Genomic DNA, 14,087 nt, shown 5'->3' on the forward strand with positions numbered 1-14,087 from the left:
CTCCTTTATTATATAATCTGAGCCCCTGCTGTCACAGTCAGCCACACAGGACAAACAGCACAGAAGCCCTGAACCCATCCCCTCACCCAGAGGCGCAGGGGCCACGTCTGATCAGAGCCCTCTCCTGTCTTTGGAGACTGGTTCTCAGTTCCCCTGCTTGAGGAGGCTGTAAACCTGATCCAGCATGTGGCCTAGGCCCTGGTCCTTGGGCATCCTGCTGGCCAGGGAGATCTGAAAACAGGCAGGTCCGGCACCTCAGGACTGCTGGCCCGCTAAGAGCTCCACTAACCCCGGTGGTGTCCCTAAAACCACACCTCCAGGTGCATCCTGGGCCTAGGAATGTCATCTGGGGGGTGAGCTTCCTCCACACCTTCCACAGTCGGCTCTCACACGCCCCATCCCCCACACCCCACCCTGGGCGCCCGGGCCACACCCACCCTACCCACCCAGCCCAGCCCCGCCCCGAAGTAAGAGGTGACCGATCTGGCAGCTTTAAGCCCCAGTCACTGTTCAGTCTGAACAGAACAAGCAAACATATGAACCTGGTTCTCTGTAAAGCCAAGTGGGATGTGTCTTCTGAGAATGACTCCCAGGCAGGACACAAGGCTGCCAAGCCCTTGCTGACACATACCCCTGACTTAACGGCGGGGGCAGTGGGGGTTGCGACTGGATTGGCCTACTCCCAGCACCAGCCCCTCTGCCTGGCTCAGCTCTGCTGTGCTTCAGACTCGGAGCCCCTCCTGTTCAGGAGCAGCGTCTCAGCCAGGATAGCCCCAGGGCCACGGGGGCTGCAGGCTTTTACATCTTCATCTGTACTTGATAGCCATCTCCACCACTGTCACCACCCTCATGTGACAAACATGACTTTTCTTTGGCAGCACTTATATCTGACTAAAATATTTTTGTACAAGTCCACTTAACTCACTTTTCCTTGAGCTGCCTGTGGATATATTCTTGGGGGGGCTCCCTGAGATCTTTACAAAAGGAAGGGTTTGCACGAGGTGTGAGCCTCACTCACCTTCAGCTTGTCCAGGTAGGTGTGCTCCTGGTTCCAAGTTTCCTGGAACCTGACGAGGTCAGGGGCGCCCTTGTAGAACTCCATCAGCAGCATCTAGCAGGACAGGGAACACATGAGCCCCAGCCGCTGCCGCCCATCAAGGGGCCTCTGGACTAATGCAGCCCAGCACGTAGGAGTTACCTAGTTCCCCAAGAGAGGGACCTCCGAGCAGTGCCACCCTGGGGAAATGAAGGCGCTTGGCAGAAGGGAGGGCTGCCTGGAGGAGGAGACACCTCCCCCAGAAGCAGAAGAATCGCTGAATGTGATTCTTTCTACCCCTGCAGCCCTGAAAGACTCCCTGGCCTAGCCTTAGTCTGAGCAGGAACATCTGTGAAGTCACAGGTATGATGAACTAGCTCCATTTGTTTAAATGCCTGATGAATGGCAGAAGTAACACCTGAGGTCCTCACATGTCTCCACTGGGAGAATCAGTGGCAGGTGCATAGTCCAAGGTAGAAGCGTCCCTACTAGCACCTTCCAGAACAGCAAGGAGGCCAGGTGGGGGTGAGGGGAGGGGCCGGGACTGGGGACTTAATCCTTAGAGCCCGTGATTTTCAGCAGCAGAAGAGACCTGATCTGGGTCTTGATGTGACACTTTCAACCACAGCTTCCTGACTCCTAGAGTTATGTCCAACTTGCGGGGCGCCCTCAGCCCCCGCCTGCTCCTCCCAGGGTCCCCCACCCACACCACCCCAGAGTGAGCTTACCATCTCATGGAGGATGTCATTAGTCAGGAAGTTGTCCTGGACATAGGCCATTTCCACGTCCATAGGGATGCCATAGTCACTGGGCCTTTGCTGGTGGAGACACAAGTTGGTCACCACTAGCTATCGCCCCCCACCCCTCAGCCCAAAACTGCAGGGCACAGCAGGAAGTTCCCTGGGCTGGGGGCCAGGGAATCGATACTGCAGGCCTGGCTCTGGGCTGCGATCAGATTCAGAGCCACCTGGGGTCTCAGAAGAACCCAGCAATGTGACCAGGGAGGCAGGGTGGCCTCCATCACAGACGTGGCCATGCCTCCCAAATTCCTTTCTAAAGCTGATTTCTGACTCCAAGACTGGACTTGGAGAATGAAACCAGACAGGTCTCAGGTCAGAGGCCATACTGGTAGCCAAGGCAGCTTGCCACAGTTGGAGCCCCAACCTTTTCAACACCACTCACACGTACTGCCTCAGTTCAATGATTATGTTCCTATCTCACAGTTGAGAGAAACTGAGGCCCCAGCTCCCGAGATGAGCTGGAAACCAGAGTACTGGCTTTTTGCCACTAACAAGCCCTCCTGACCCCGCCCACAGCCACGCAGGGCCCCACCCAAACCTCCCCTGAAGCCCCGCCTACCTCAGGGGGCGGCATCACCCAGAAGGGTGAGATCTTGGACTCTGGGCCAGGGTTGCCAGAGTAGTAAGGGGCTGCAGGCGGAGACACAGAGAAGGGGCTGTACTTGGGATCTCGGTGACCGGCAGGGCCCACGCCCACCCCTTTCCCTGGACTCACAGCAGAGCAGGGCGAGGCAGGGCTGGAAACCGTTGCTGGAGCCCTGCAGCCGTAGCTGGTAGTCCATCTGCGCGTCGATGTCCTGCAGCGACGGTAGCGCCGGGCTCTGAGGGTGGCTGTGGTACCAGCCTACCAGGGACAGGCCGCGCAGGAGCAGGCTCTGGTAGATCTGAGGGCAGAGACGCGGGACGGTGGGGCTCCACCAGCCCTGGTGCGCTCACGCCACCATCCAGCCCCACACGGCCAACATTTAATGAGCGCCTGCTGTGTACCAGGCCCCTGAGGATACAGCAGTGACCAACCGAGACAGACCCTGCCCCGCGCTCAGCAAATCCAGGGAGGGGGACAGTCAACAAAGACATAAAGAAGATGCTCCAGGCTTCTCCGGTGGCTCAGCTGTAAAGAACCTGCCTGCCAATGCAAGAGATAAAGGCTTCAGCCCCAGACGCGGGAGGACCCCACATGCCGGGGAGTAAATAAGGCCATCCACACCAACTGAGCCTGTGCTCCGGAGCCTGGGAGCCGCAACTACTCAAGTCCCTGTGCTCCAGAGCCCATGCTCTGCAAGAAGAAAAGCCCCCACGCCTCAGCTAGAGAAAAGACCCAGCAGAGCCAAACATAAGTAATTTTTTTTTTAAGCCTCCTATATTCCCCGGTGGTCCAGTGGTTAAGGACTTGGACCTCTCATAGCCCCACAAGGGGTGGGGCTCAATCCTTGGTGTAGGAATCAAGATCCCGCAAGCCGCCGTGGTGCAGCCAAAACATAATAAAATAATGATATAATAATAAAAAATAACAAATGCTCCTATTGTAAATCTAAGGCAAATTATTATTTTGCTCACTGCTGTATCCCCAGCTCAAGGAACAATTCCTGGCACACAGTAGGTGCTCAATAAATAGTTAAATAAAGAGGCAGATGTGCGAACGCAAGTAGAGGCAAGCACAAGCGTAAAGAGAAAGGAAGAGGTGGGTGGAGAAAGCTGTGCACCAAACGCACACCTATTCTGTCCTCCGGAACTGACCATGCTGGAAAAGGCGGGCGTGGAGCGCTTAGTGCAGTGCTAGGCGCGTACTAAGCACTGTATGAAAACATCGAAGGAGGGCATTTAATATTTATCCGGCCTTTACCAGGTGACAGGCAGGCTGAGCGGGGAAGGGGCTGGCGGCATCTGCGCAGAGGAAGAATGACGGTGGGGGTCACAGGTGTGGGGACTGGAGCTCACACGTAGCTATCTGCACCCTTGCTGAGTGGCGACACGGCGCTAGGCGCCCTGATGCGGTAGCCAGGACAGCTGTGTGTGCACCAGCCTGCGGCCCCCCCCCGCCCCCCGCAACAAATGCCCCGTCGCCATGTGCCCCCTCACCTCCTCTTCCACGGTGGCCGCGGTCTCCACATCCCCGAGCCGGCTCCGACAGGGGAAGGCTCTAACCACCGTGAGCACTGCACGGAGGCGGGAGAAGGGGTGGACATTGACCCCGGCCCCCAAACACCCTCTGTGCCCACGGGCCCCCAATACCCACTCTGACTGTTGATGTCCCAGCGGCCCCCCAGGTACCCCACGACCTGGCTGCGGGTCAGGTGGCTGTGGAAGTCCTGGGGAGGGGGAGGGACATGGGAAGACCCGCTCAGACTGCGCCTGGTGCCAAGGCCGTCCTGGGGGTCAGCCCACCCCCCTCCTTCCTCAGATATTGATTGAGTACCTACTATTTACCAACAGTGAACAGAGCAGACAAGGTCTCTGTTCCAAGGACCCTCTGGGGAGGGACCAGCCCCTCCCCAGGCCTGGGAGCCCCTGAGACCTAAGGGACAAGGAAGGAGCTGCACACACACCACCAGGAGCAGCACGTTGCTGGAGACGGCCACGTTGAATGGCTGGAACTTGTTGATTGCTGCGAAAGACGTTACTTCCACCAGGGTGCGCGGGTTCCTGTGGCAGCCAGGAAGGTTCCACAGCCTCAGACACCCCAAGGGCCTTCCCTCACCCCCACACTGGCTCCCTCGGTCCCACAGCTAGCTCTGAAGATCTGAGGCCTTGTCTCCAACCTGCCCCTGCCTGCCCTTGTCCCCCAACCCCATGCTGCAGAGCTTCTGAAGACGGGGATGAGGGCTGGGTTCCAACGGGCAAGGGGTGCATCTGACCTGGCCGAGTCACGACTTCCCAGCATGCAGTAGCGCACCGGCACCCGGATCTTGTTTTCCACCCTTTTCCCTGGGGGCGTGGCCTCTGGGGAGTTGGCAGGGGGTGTTAAGAAAATAAGTCAGTATCAGTTTCTCCCCAGCTAGGAACTGGAAAACCAAGACCAGGCAGTCCTAGAAAGAAAGAAGACTCCAGGGGCAGTCTTTAAAAATCAAGAAAGGACTTCCCTGGCGGTCCAGTGGCTAAGAGTCCATGCTCCTAATGCAAGGGACGTGGGTTCCACCCCTGGTAAGGGAACCAGATCGTGCAAGCTGCAACTAAGACCCAGTGCAGCCAAATCAATCAATCAATAAATATTTTTAAAAACAAAGAAATCAGGTAGCAAGTCAACAAACTGGACATAAAAAACTAAAAAATCAGAAGAAGGGATCAGGAAATCAGGTGAGGACCAGACAGGCAAAGAAATCAGGCAACGGGGCAAAGAAATCCTATGGAGGTGTAAGGATAAAGAAATTAGGCAGTGGGACCAAGAAATGTAGAATTATAGCTTAAAAAGTCAGGCGGTGAGAGTGAAATTAGGCAACGAGGGCTGGGAAGTCAGCCAGGCTTCTAGCGGGCTCTACACCCAGCCTCCTCTCCCGCCTGAGCTCTGTCCACCTCCCCCCACCGTCCCCACCTCCTCCCCTCCCCTACACCTCTTACCCGAGTGGACAGGCTCCGAGGGGCCCTTCCCTTGCGGTCTCCTACTCTTGTCCTCCGCTGAGGCTGCTGTCAGAACCTCCTCCTCCTCTTCCTCTATCAGCGGCTCCTCCTCCTCTACTTCGCTGGCCGGGCTCTGGGTGGGGTCGGGGTGGGGGAGAACGCGACGGGACTTTTAGCTGGATTCTCCATGCCCTCCCCACAAGTTCGACCAAGAACTCTGGCAGGCCAGAACCTGCCATTCCTGTCGCTGGCCCGGGTGCCCACTAGAGGGAGAGAATGAGCAGAGACAATCTAGGATGAGGACCAGTTGCTCAGGCTGGAATCCCGCCTCCACCTGTTATAAACTGACTTCAGGCTCTGCTGCTAAGTCATTTCAGTCGTGTCCGATTCTGTGCGACCCCATAGACGGCAGCCCACCAGGCTCCCCCGTCTCTGGGATTCTCGAGGCAAGAACACTGGAGTGGGTTGCCATTTCCTTCTCCAATGCATGAAAGTGAAAAGTGAAAGTGAAGTCGCTCAGTCGAGTCCGACTCTTCACGACCCCAAGGACTGCAGCCTACCAGGCTCTTCCATCCATGGGATTTTCCAGGCAAGAGTACTGGAGTGGGGTGCCATTACCTTCTCCAGACTTCAGGCTCTATTCTCCTGTAAAACGGCACAATGACTTCCAAACCCACAGGGGTGCATAAGGGTGAAATTAGACAATGCGTGCAAAGCATTTAGCATATGCCAAGCATATGCCCTGCTGCTCCATTCATCCAGCTGGTAAACACTTTGCATGGATTAGTTGATCAGATTCTCTCAATAACCTCTCCTCCTCCTTTCTCCTAAAGAGCCCTTCCTTGACGAAGTGACCTCTCTGTCCAAACCCAACGGCCACATCTCAGTCTCTGTCCCCTGCCTCCTCTCAGCAGCGTCTCCTGGTAACTCCTCCGGGATCCCCACCCCCGCACTGACCGGCTTACCTCCCACCACTCCTGGACCCCCTTATTCTCCCCCATCTCACTCGTTGGGCCAGGGCTGGGTCCTCCCGCCTCTTTATTCCCCCACCTACACCCCTTCTGGGTGGCCTCAAACCCCAGTTGCCCCCTGGACAACAGCCCACAATCCTGACTCCAGGCTAGGTCTCCCTTGACCTCCGGACCTCAGGTCTGGCTAGTCCCTGACATCTCAAAAGGGGGTGTTCACATTCAACAAGGCCACCCTGACCATCCCCCTAAACTTGCTCCTCCACACATCTCCAATAAGGGTAATCCTGTCCAGGCGCTTGCTAAAACATTTAGGGGAACAAAACATCTCCTAACACCAACATCAGATCCACCAGCAAATCACATCACATCCACTTTCAGAATCAACCAGAACTTACCCACTTCCTCCTCCTCAAAGGCCGGCCAGATTCACCCCATCATCACCCACCTGCACCCTGAATCCCTGGCTCCTGTTGTCCTCCCAACAGCGGCCACCAGAGGGCGCCGCTAAGGACCTGACTCAGGCCCCACACCTACTCCGCCGCTCACAGTACTCCAGGGATCCGACTTCCCTCAGGATACAAGCCCAAGTCCTCCCCACACCCCACCATGCCCTCCAAGACTTGCCCCTTTCCCCTCCCTGCCCTTCCCTCCTTCCTCTCTCCCTATAATCACTCTCTGCTCCAGTCACATCAGAGTCTTGCTGTTCCCCCAAAACACAAGACCGGTCCAGCCTTTGCACATGCTGTTTTCCAGAAATCTTTATAGCTCCCTGCCTCCACCCCTTCAGTTCACTGATCAGATGTCACTTTCTCAATGAGGCCTTCCTTGGCCATCCTATTCCTTTCAGCACTTGCTTCCCCTGCCCCTGCTCACTTCTTCCAAAGTATGATAAGATGGAGTTATTTCTTTTGTTTCTCTCTCCATGAAGGCAGGGATGTTTCTCATTTGGCTCTCTGCTTTATCTCCAGCATGTAGAAGAGGGCCTGGCACACAGCTGGCATTTATTAAATGCTTGCTGAATGAACAGCCCTATGGTGTGGTGTGAAGGTTAGTTTTATGTCAACTGGGCTCAGCTATAGTACCCAGTTACTGAATCAAACACTAGCCTAGGTGTTGCTGTGAAGGCATCTGGTTGATGTGGTCGACATCTACAATAAGTTAACTTTCAATAAAGAAGATTACCCTTGATACTGTCAGTGGGCCTCACCCAATCAGGTGAAAGGCCTTAAGAGCAAAACCTGAGGCTTCCTGGAAAACAAGAAATTCTGCCTCGAGACTGCAGCATCTGGGAACTTCCCTGGTGGTCGGGAGGTTAAGAATCTGCCTTCCAATGAAGGGAATCTGGGTTCGATCTCTTGTCAGGGAACTAAGATCCCACATGCTGTGGGGCAACTAAGCCTGTGCACTCGGGAGTCCAAGCCACAACCAGAGAGAGGCACGTGCACTACAACAAAGAGCCCACGAACTGAAACTAAGATCTGATGCAGCCAAATAAATAAAAACATTAAAAAAGACTGCAGCATCAACTCCAGCCTCTGTGTGTATGTGTGTGTGTGTATGTGTGTGTGTGCATGTATTACTATCACAGCATTCAAGACTCTCCCAAATCTGGTCCCTGCCAATGCTGCCAGCCCCCTCAGCTACTAAGGCATCAAATCTCCAGCTGCATCAGCTAACAATGGTTCCTTAAGCATCATGTGTTTCTTCATTCCTACAAAGCTGTGCATATGCCGTTCCTTCCTCTGGAAAGCTCTTTACTCTTCATCTCATTCTGATCAACTCCTATTCATCCCTCAAGGCCCCAGCTCCAACATTCTCTCTCTGGGCACTTTTTATCCAGCAGTGAGTCAGGGAGGCTGAAGGATGTACCTCATCAGCGGCAGTTGCAGTCATATGGAGCTGGTTTCGCCGGAGCCAAGCAGCTTTGTACTTGTCCAGTTTCTGGCCCTTGTATTTGACAGAGGCCCAGCCACAGCCAGACTTCTTGGCCGGGTTCACCAGCTTCTTGCAATGGGTGGCCCAGGCGCTGGGTGAGTTGAACACCTGGCCTGTTTCCTGCCACACAATCCTTCCATCGGGCTGCAGGTCTCCCACGAACTTCTTCCCCTGCAGTGACAGTGGGTTGGCTGGACCCAGGAGCTGGTACTCATCAAGACTGCCTCCTCCAGGAAGTCCTCCCTGACCCCATGCTGCTTCCCAGGGCTTGCCACCCATCTCCCACTTCATTTCAGGAGGCTTCCAGCTTAGGTACCATCCTGATCAGCCTGGATTGAAATTGTCAAGTTATGTGCCCATCCCCACTCCTTTCACTGGACTGTGAGCCCCAAAGAACAAGAACTGCATGTGACTTGATCTCCACTGTGTCCCTAACACCCAACACTGCCTGGCACACAGCAGATGCTCAATTCACAAACTGCTCCCATTCACAAAGAGAACAATAACAATAATAACAAACACTTATAAAGGACTTACTGTGTAGCAGGCACACTACTGAGCAGTTTATTCATTGTATCCTCATGCAACCCCATGGGAGGAAAGAAAATCCCATTCATTTTACGGATGGGGAAACTAGGATACGCATAGGTTGAGTGAAGTTACATAGCCAGGAAGGCACTAATGTCCTCCCTGAGCCTGATTCTCCTTTGTGGAATGGAGAGTTTGGTGAACAATGTTCTCCCACCCAGAAAGGCTCCTGCTGAGTCAGGATGCTCTGTGCCTCAGTTTCCCCTCCTCACACCAGGGGCTCGGCTTGCGGCAAGAAAGCACACTAGACCCGGGTTTCCCCCTTCTGCACGAGCTGGAACGGGATGAGGCTGGGAGGTGCTCACCAGGTAGTAGATGGACAGCACTCCGGCGCCCGGCTCCAGCAGCGCGTCTTTGAGGAGCACCCGCAGCGTGACCGCGCGCCTAGTGAGCGCGCCCCCTGGCCCACCGCAGCTCCCCGGTCCCGCCCCGCCGCCGCCTCCGCCGCCGCGCGCGCCTCCCGATGCCCCTGGCCGCTCCGGGTCTTCGGCCTCCGCCTCGTCCTCGTCTTCATCCGGCGCCTCCTCGCCCGCGCCGCCAGCGGGGGACAGCGGTTCCGGAGCTACGGGCAGCGACAGGCTGCAGCGGAGCCGCGCGCCCTGAGGCGGTGCAGCCACCCAACCCGGTGCCCCACCGGCCCCCCGCCAGGCCCGCCGTACCTGCCATGGCCGTTCCGCCCCACGCCCCGCGCCCGGTGCGCCTCGGGCTCTTTCTTCCCGGCACGTGACGCGGCTCCGCCCCTAGGGGGGAGCATCGCTGCCATTGGCCGCCGCCGGTGGGCGACTGGGGGCTTGGCCAGCAGAGGCGAGCGGGGGAAAGCCAGACTCTGGCCGGTTCACGCGGGAGAGGGAGGTGGGGGTTCAACCCTAGGGGACCATTCGGGAAACTGAGGCCTGAGGCCACCTTCTGTGGGAGGGAAGTGGTAACCGAGAGCTCGGGGCACCACTGGAAACACTGAGGCCGGGGGCTTCCTCTTTCGGAGAACCAATGACTCCACCCGAGGACACCGACTGAGGCCTGGGGCTGGGGGACTTAGGGGGGCTCAACCCGCTACGACTAGCGGGGAAATTGAGATCCGCGATCACTCCTAATGAGGGACCCACAGGCCTCAGCTGTTGGTACCAGGAAGACACTGAGGCCTGGGAGGATGAGCCCCACTGCCCTGGGGCTGCGGGCCAGAATCAAGGAAACAACCCGGCGCCTCGACTCTAAAGTGCCCAAGCCGGGCGGCATTCTCTAAAGGGTTAATTGCCACCCTCCCCCGGCCCTCGACTGCCTTGATTGGATCGCAGCTGAGCTCGCCAGCCAATTATAACTGGGTTATTTCATCTCTAGCCAATAGACGATAGAGGGTGGAATCCCTCCCGCCAATCAAGCGTTAAATTGCTCCTCCTCGACCAGTCAGCAGGAGTCCACGGGCTTTACGCGTCCAATCTGTTTTAGGGTCTGGTCTTCAACCAGTCAGTTCGCGAGTCAAACCTCTCTTGAGACCCACCCCCCCCCACCTCTCCCACCCAACCCTCAGCTCGCAATGCACGTGGGCGGAGACTGGCTAGGAGTGCGCGGGACACTGCTGCTCTTTTGTCTCTGGTCACTGTCCCAGGACCTTGGCCCCGAGGCGCAGGGCCACCTCCCATCGCTGGGACTCCCCAACCCCAGAGAGGGCTGAAAGCCCTGGGCAGGGGCTCCCTCCAGCTGCACGGCAATTTTTTGGCTGGACTCAGCTACAGATGGGTGTACCCGATGCCGGTCTGAAAGGGGGACAGGGCTGTCCAGCCACAGTGGTCTGGAATGAGAGTGAACCTAGCTGCAAATCTTGCTCTACCATTTCCCAGCTCTGTGACTTTGGCCGTGTGTCTCCACCTCTCTGTTTGCTCCTGCGGATAACAATTCCTACTTCAGAGTTGTTAAAGAACAGGACTTGACATATAGTAAGAGCTGGGGAATGTGAGTGTTTATTACTCATGATGCAATAAGATTTGTATTTTAAGGTAGGACAAGAAAAAGTAAACAACAATTCTTTGTTTGGACCTCTTCCCTCCCTCTCTTGCTAATCTGTGTAACGAATTAAGCAGAGATCCTCAAAGATGGAAAGATAGGAACTCCTGCTCCACAGTAACGATCTCTTTTCTTTTCTTTTTCTAACATTTTATTTCTTTTTTTCCATTTTTTTTAAATTGAAAGATAATACTTTACAATGTTATCTTAGTTTCTGCTGTACAATGAAGTGAATCAGCCATGCATGCGTGCTCAGTTGTGACCGACTCTGTGAGACACCCTGGACTGTAGCCCGCCAGGCTCCTCTGTCCCTGAGATTGCCCAAGCAAGAATGAGTTACCATTTCCTTCTCCATTTTTTTTTCCTTTTTTCTAATGTTGACAATATATCTTCTTATAAGAACAGTGTTCTTTCCCAGCTCTGTAGGGGTCATGATGATCTGCTGCTCCCTCTGGACTTGTTTACCTGGACTATGTATCCTCAGTGAAGTTTATATAAATATCAGTGTGTCATTTTGATGTATGATCCTTTGTCTCAAGGCAGTCCAGAGGTTAAGAAGCCATGCTTCCACCGTAGAGGGCGTGGGTTCAGTCTCTGGTCAGGGAATCAGTGACGCAGCAGGCATGCATGCATAAATGAAATATATATGACCGTGCCTACTAACAGGCGGAACCGTTCTCAGAGCTTTCAGAAAATCTGCTTCCTGTTATAATCTTCAGTTTGGCTCGAAGAAAAATCCATTTTTCTCTTCTTAACTTGATAGTTAATGTTCCCTGACACTCACTTTGTGTCCAGCCCAAACCTCCTTTTGGAGTCATCTCACCACCCACCCAGGGTCCAGCCATCAAATAGGCATCTCCAGCCCCTTAGGGGCCTTCCCAAGTGGCACTAGTGGTAAAGAATCTGCCTGCCAATGCAGGAGACTCAAGAGATATGGATTCAATACCTCGGTCGCAAATATCCCCTGGAGAAGGAAATGGCAATCCATTCCAGTATTCTTGCCTGGAAAATTCCATGGACAGAGGAGCCTGGTAGGTTACAGTCCGTGAGATTCAAAGAGTTGGACAGGACTGAGCGACTGAGCACAGCACACAGCTGCTTAGACTCAACAGAGCTCAAATGGCCTCAGTTTATTTGCCCATGGCCTTGTCTACTTTCTCTTTGCCTCTCTGCTAAAACCCAGAGCTAAATCTCCAGCATCTCTCATCTGGATCATTTACTGGAGATTCAGTCCTCCATATTCACACACATCCCTCACATCTCCCACCCTGGCCCCAGAGGAATCTTCCTAAAATGCAACTATGACCACCTCCCTCCATTGCTCTAAATCCTTCTATGAATCCCCATTGCCTTTGATAAATTAGCCACTGTGACCTTATCAACTATTAACAATTTACAGCACCCCTAAATGGCAGGTAGTGTAATCAACATTACCAGACAGTTCAGGAGAAGAAGAGTTACACAGTTCTTCAGTGAATTCCCAAGGCTAATCTTTGCTATGTGTATAAAGTCCAGGCAGTCCTAGAACTATTAAGGAAATTGAATTTGTAATTTTAAAAGTCCCCCAAAAGGGACTAGGTATAATCACTAGGTTCATAAGTTGTTTAGCTACAAGTTAATTTCAGTAGCAGGACCTAACAAGTATTTGAGGCCAAAATCTCCTGTGTTTAAAAACATATTTTTTTTTTACCATGCTAATAAAAATATTAATTGAAAAAAATTAAACTCTCAAAGAATAAATCTCCAGGCCCAGGTGAAAAATTCTATGAAGGTTCAAAGAAGAATTAACACCACTTTTACATAATCTCCCTGGGGAAGGAAACAGCAACCCATTCCAGGATTATTGCCTGGAGAGTCCCATGGACCCTGGAGCCCGGCAGGCTACAGTTCACGGGGTCGCAAAGAGTCGGACACTGAAGCAACTTAGCGTACATGTACATGCATGCATTACATAATCTCTCTTCCAGGAAATTGAAGAAGGAACACTTCCTAATTCATTTTATGAAGCTAGCATCACCCTGATACCAAAACCAGATAAGGAGAGTACAAATAAACAAAACTACAGAACATCCCTCGTGAATCCAGACAAAAACATAATCTTAAAACACGTTAATAGATAGAATTCAGCAATATATAAAAAGAAGTATTCATCATGAGAAAGTGGAGTTTATCCCAGGGATGCAGGGCTGTTTCCATATTCCAAATTCAATCAGTGTTTTCCACTGTATTAAAGAGACTGTGGTAGGTGGAACAATGATTCCCTAAAGATCTCAATCTCCAAACCCCCAAGGTCTAGGAATATTTAGGTTACATGGCAAAGGGGATTTAAGTTTTCAGATGGAATTACAGTTGCTAATCAAATTAAAATAAGGAGACATTAAAATAAAGTAATAATTGTTAAAATAAGGAGATGATCCCAGATTATCTACTGAGTCCAATATAATAACAGGCATCCTTAAATGTGAAAGAGAGTCAGGGACAGGTGACTGTGGAAGAAATTCAGACTGATGTAACATGAGGTTTCTACCCACTATTGCTGGCTTTATAGATGGAGGAAGGAATGGGGAAAGCTAGAAGCTGGAGAAAGCAAGGAAATAGATTCATTCTATGAGGCTTCAGAAAGGAACACAGCCCTCAGGGACTTCCCTGGTGGTCCAGTGATTAAGAATCCACCCTGCAATGCAGGGGATGTGGGTTCGATCCTTGGTCGGGGAACTAAGATCCCACATGCTGCAGAGCAACTAAGCCTGAGTGCCACAACTAGAGAGTTCACGCACTACCCAACACAGCCAAATAAATAAATATTTAAAAGAAAAAAAGAATAAGGAACATAGTCCTGCCAACACCCTGATTTTAGTTTCATGAGAACCACATAGGACTCCTGACCTACAAACCGGTAAGATAATACATTTGTGTTGTATTAAGTCTCTATATTTATGATACGTTATTACAGCAACCACAGAAAACTAATATACAAGCTAAAGAAGATGTGTCACAAGAGCATATCTATTCATGAAAAAAAAAAAAAAAGCATTTGCTAGAATTCAACACCCACTCATAATAAAAACTCTCAGCAAATCAGGAACAGAGGGAAACTACATCAACTTGATGAAGAACATCGACAAAACTTCAGGTAACATTGCACTTCCCGGTAAAAGACTTAACACTTCCTATTGAGACTGGGAACAAGGAAAGGCATCCACC

The 14,087-nt window shown here is 52.7% G+C and overlaps 1 protein-coding gene across 1 annotated transcript; it reads right to left on the reverse strand.

Annotated features, from left to right (window-relative positions):
- Positions 1-18: 18 nt before the first annotated feature.
- Positions 19-9,551, reverse strand: MPND (MPN domain containing). The gene is made up of 13 exons (XM_068981007.1): positions 9,545-9,551; positions 9,191-9,447; positions 8,232-8,468; positions 5,392-5,524; positions 4,692-4,776; positions 4,383-4,479; positions 4,073-4,145; positions 3,916-3,992; positions 2,552-2,720; positions 2,396-2,466; positions 1,765-1,854; positions 1,019-1,111; positions 19-231 (listed from the first exon to the last, which is right to left on the reverse strand). Exons 1-13 carry the CDS (start codon positions 9,549-9,551, stop codon positions 145-147), a joined length of 1,476 nt encoding a protein of 491 aa, XP_068837108.1. The 3' UTR covers positions 19-144.
- Positions 9,552-14,087: the final 4,536 nt, after the last annotated feature.

The sequence above is a fragment of the Capricornis sumatraensis genome, chromosome 9, assembly GCF_032405125.1.
Source record: "Capricornis sumatraensis isolate serow.1 chromosome 9, serow.2, whole genome shotgun sequence".
Taxonomy (NCBI): Eukaryota; Metazoa; Chordata; class Mammalia; order Artiodactyla; family Bovidae; genus Capricornis; species Capricornis sumatraensis.

What these genes read in the sequence shown, in the direction of transcription:
- MPND (XM_068981007.1), bottom strand. An exon ending in TGCTGTCCATCTACTACCTG is followed by an intron (nt 8,469 to 9,190) that starts GTGAGCACCTCC and finishes CTGTCACTGCAG; the next exon opens with GGGAAGAAGTTCGTGGGAGA. An exon ending in GGAAGTCGTGACTCGGCCAG is followed by an intron (nt 4,480 to 4,691) that starts GTCAGATGCACC and finishes TGGCTGCCACAG; the next exon opens with GAACCCGCGCACCCTGGTGG.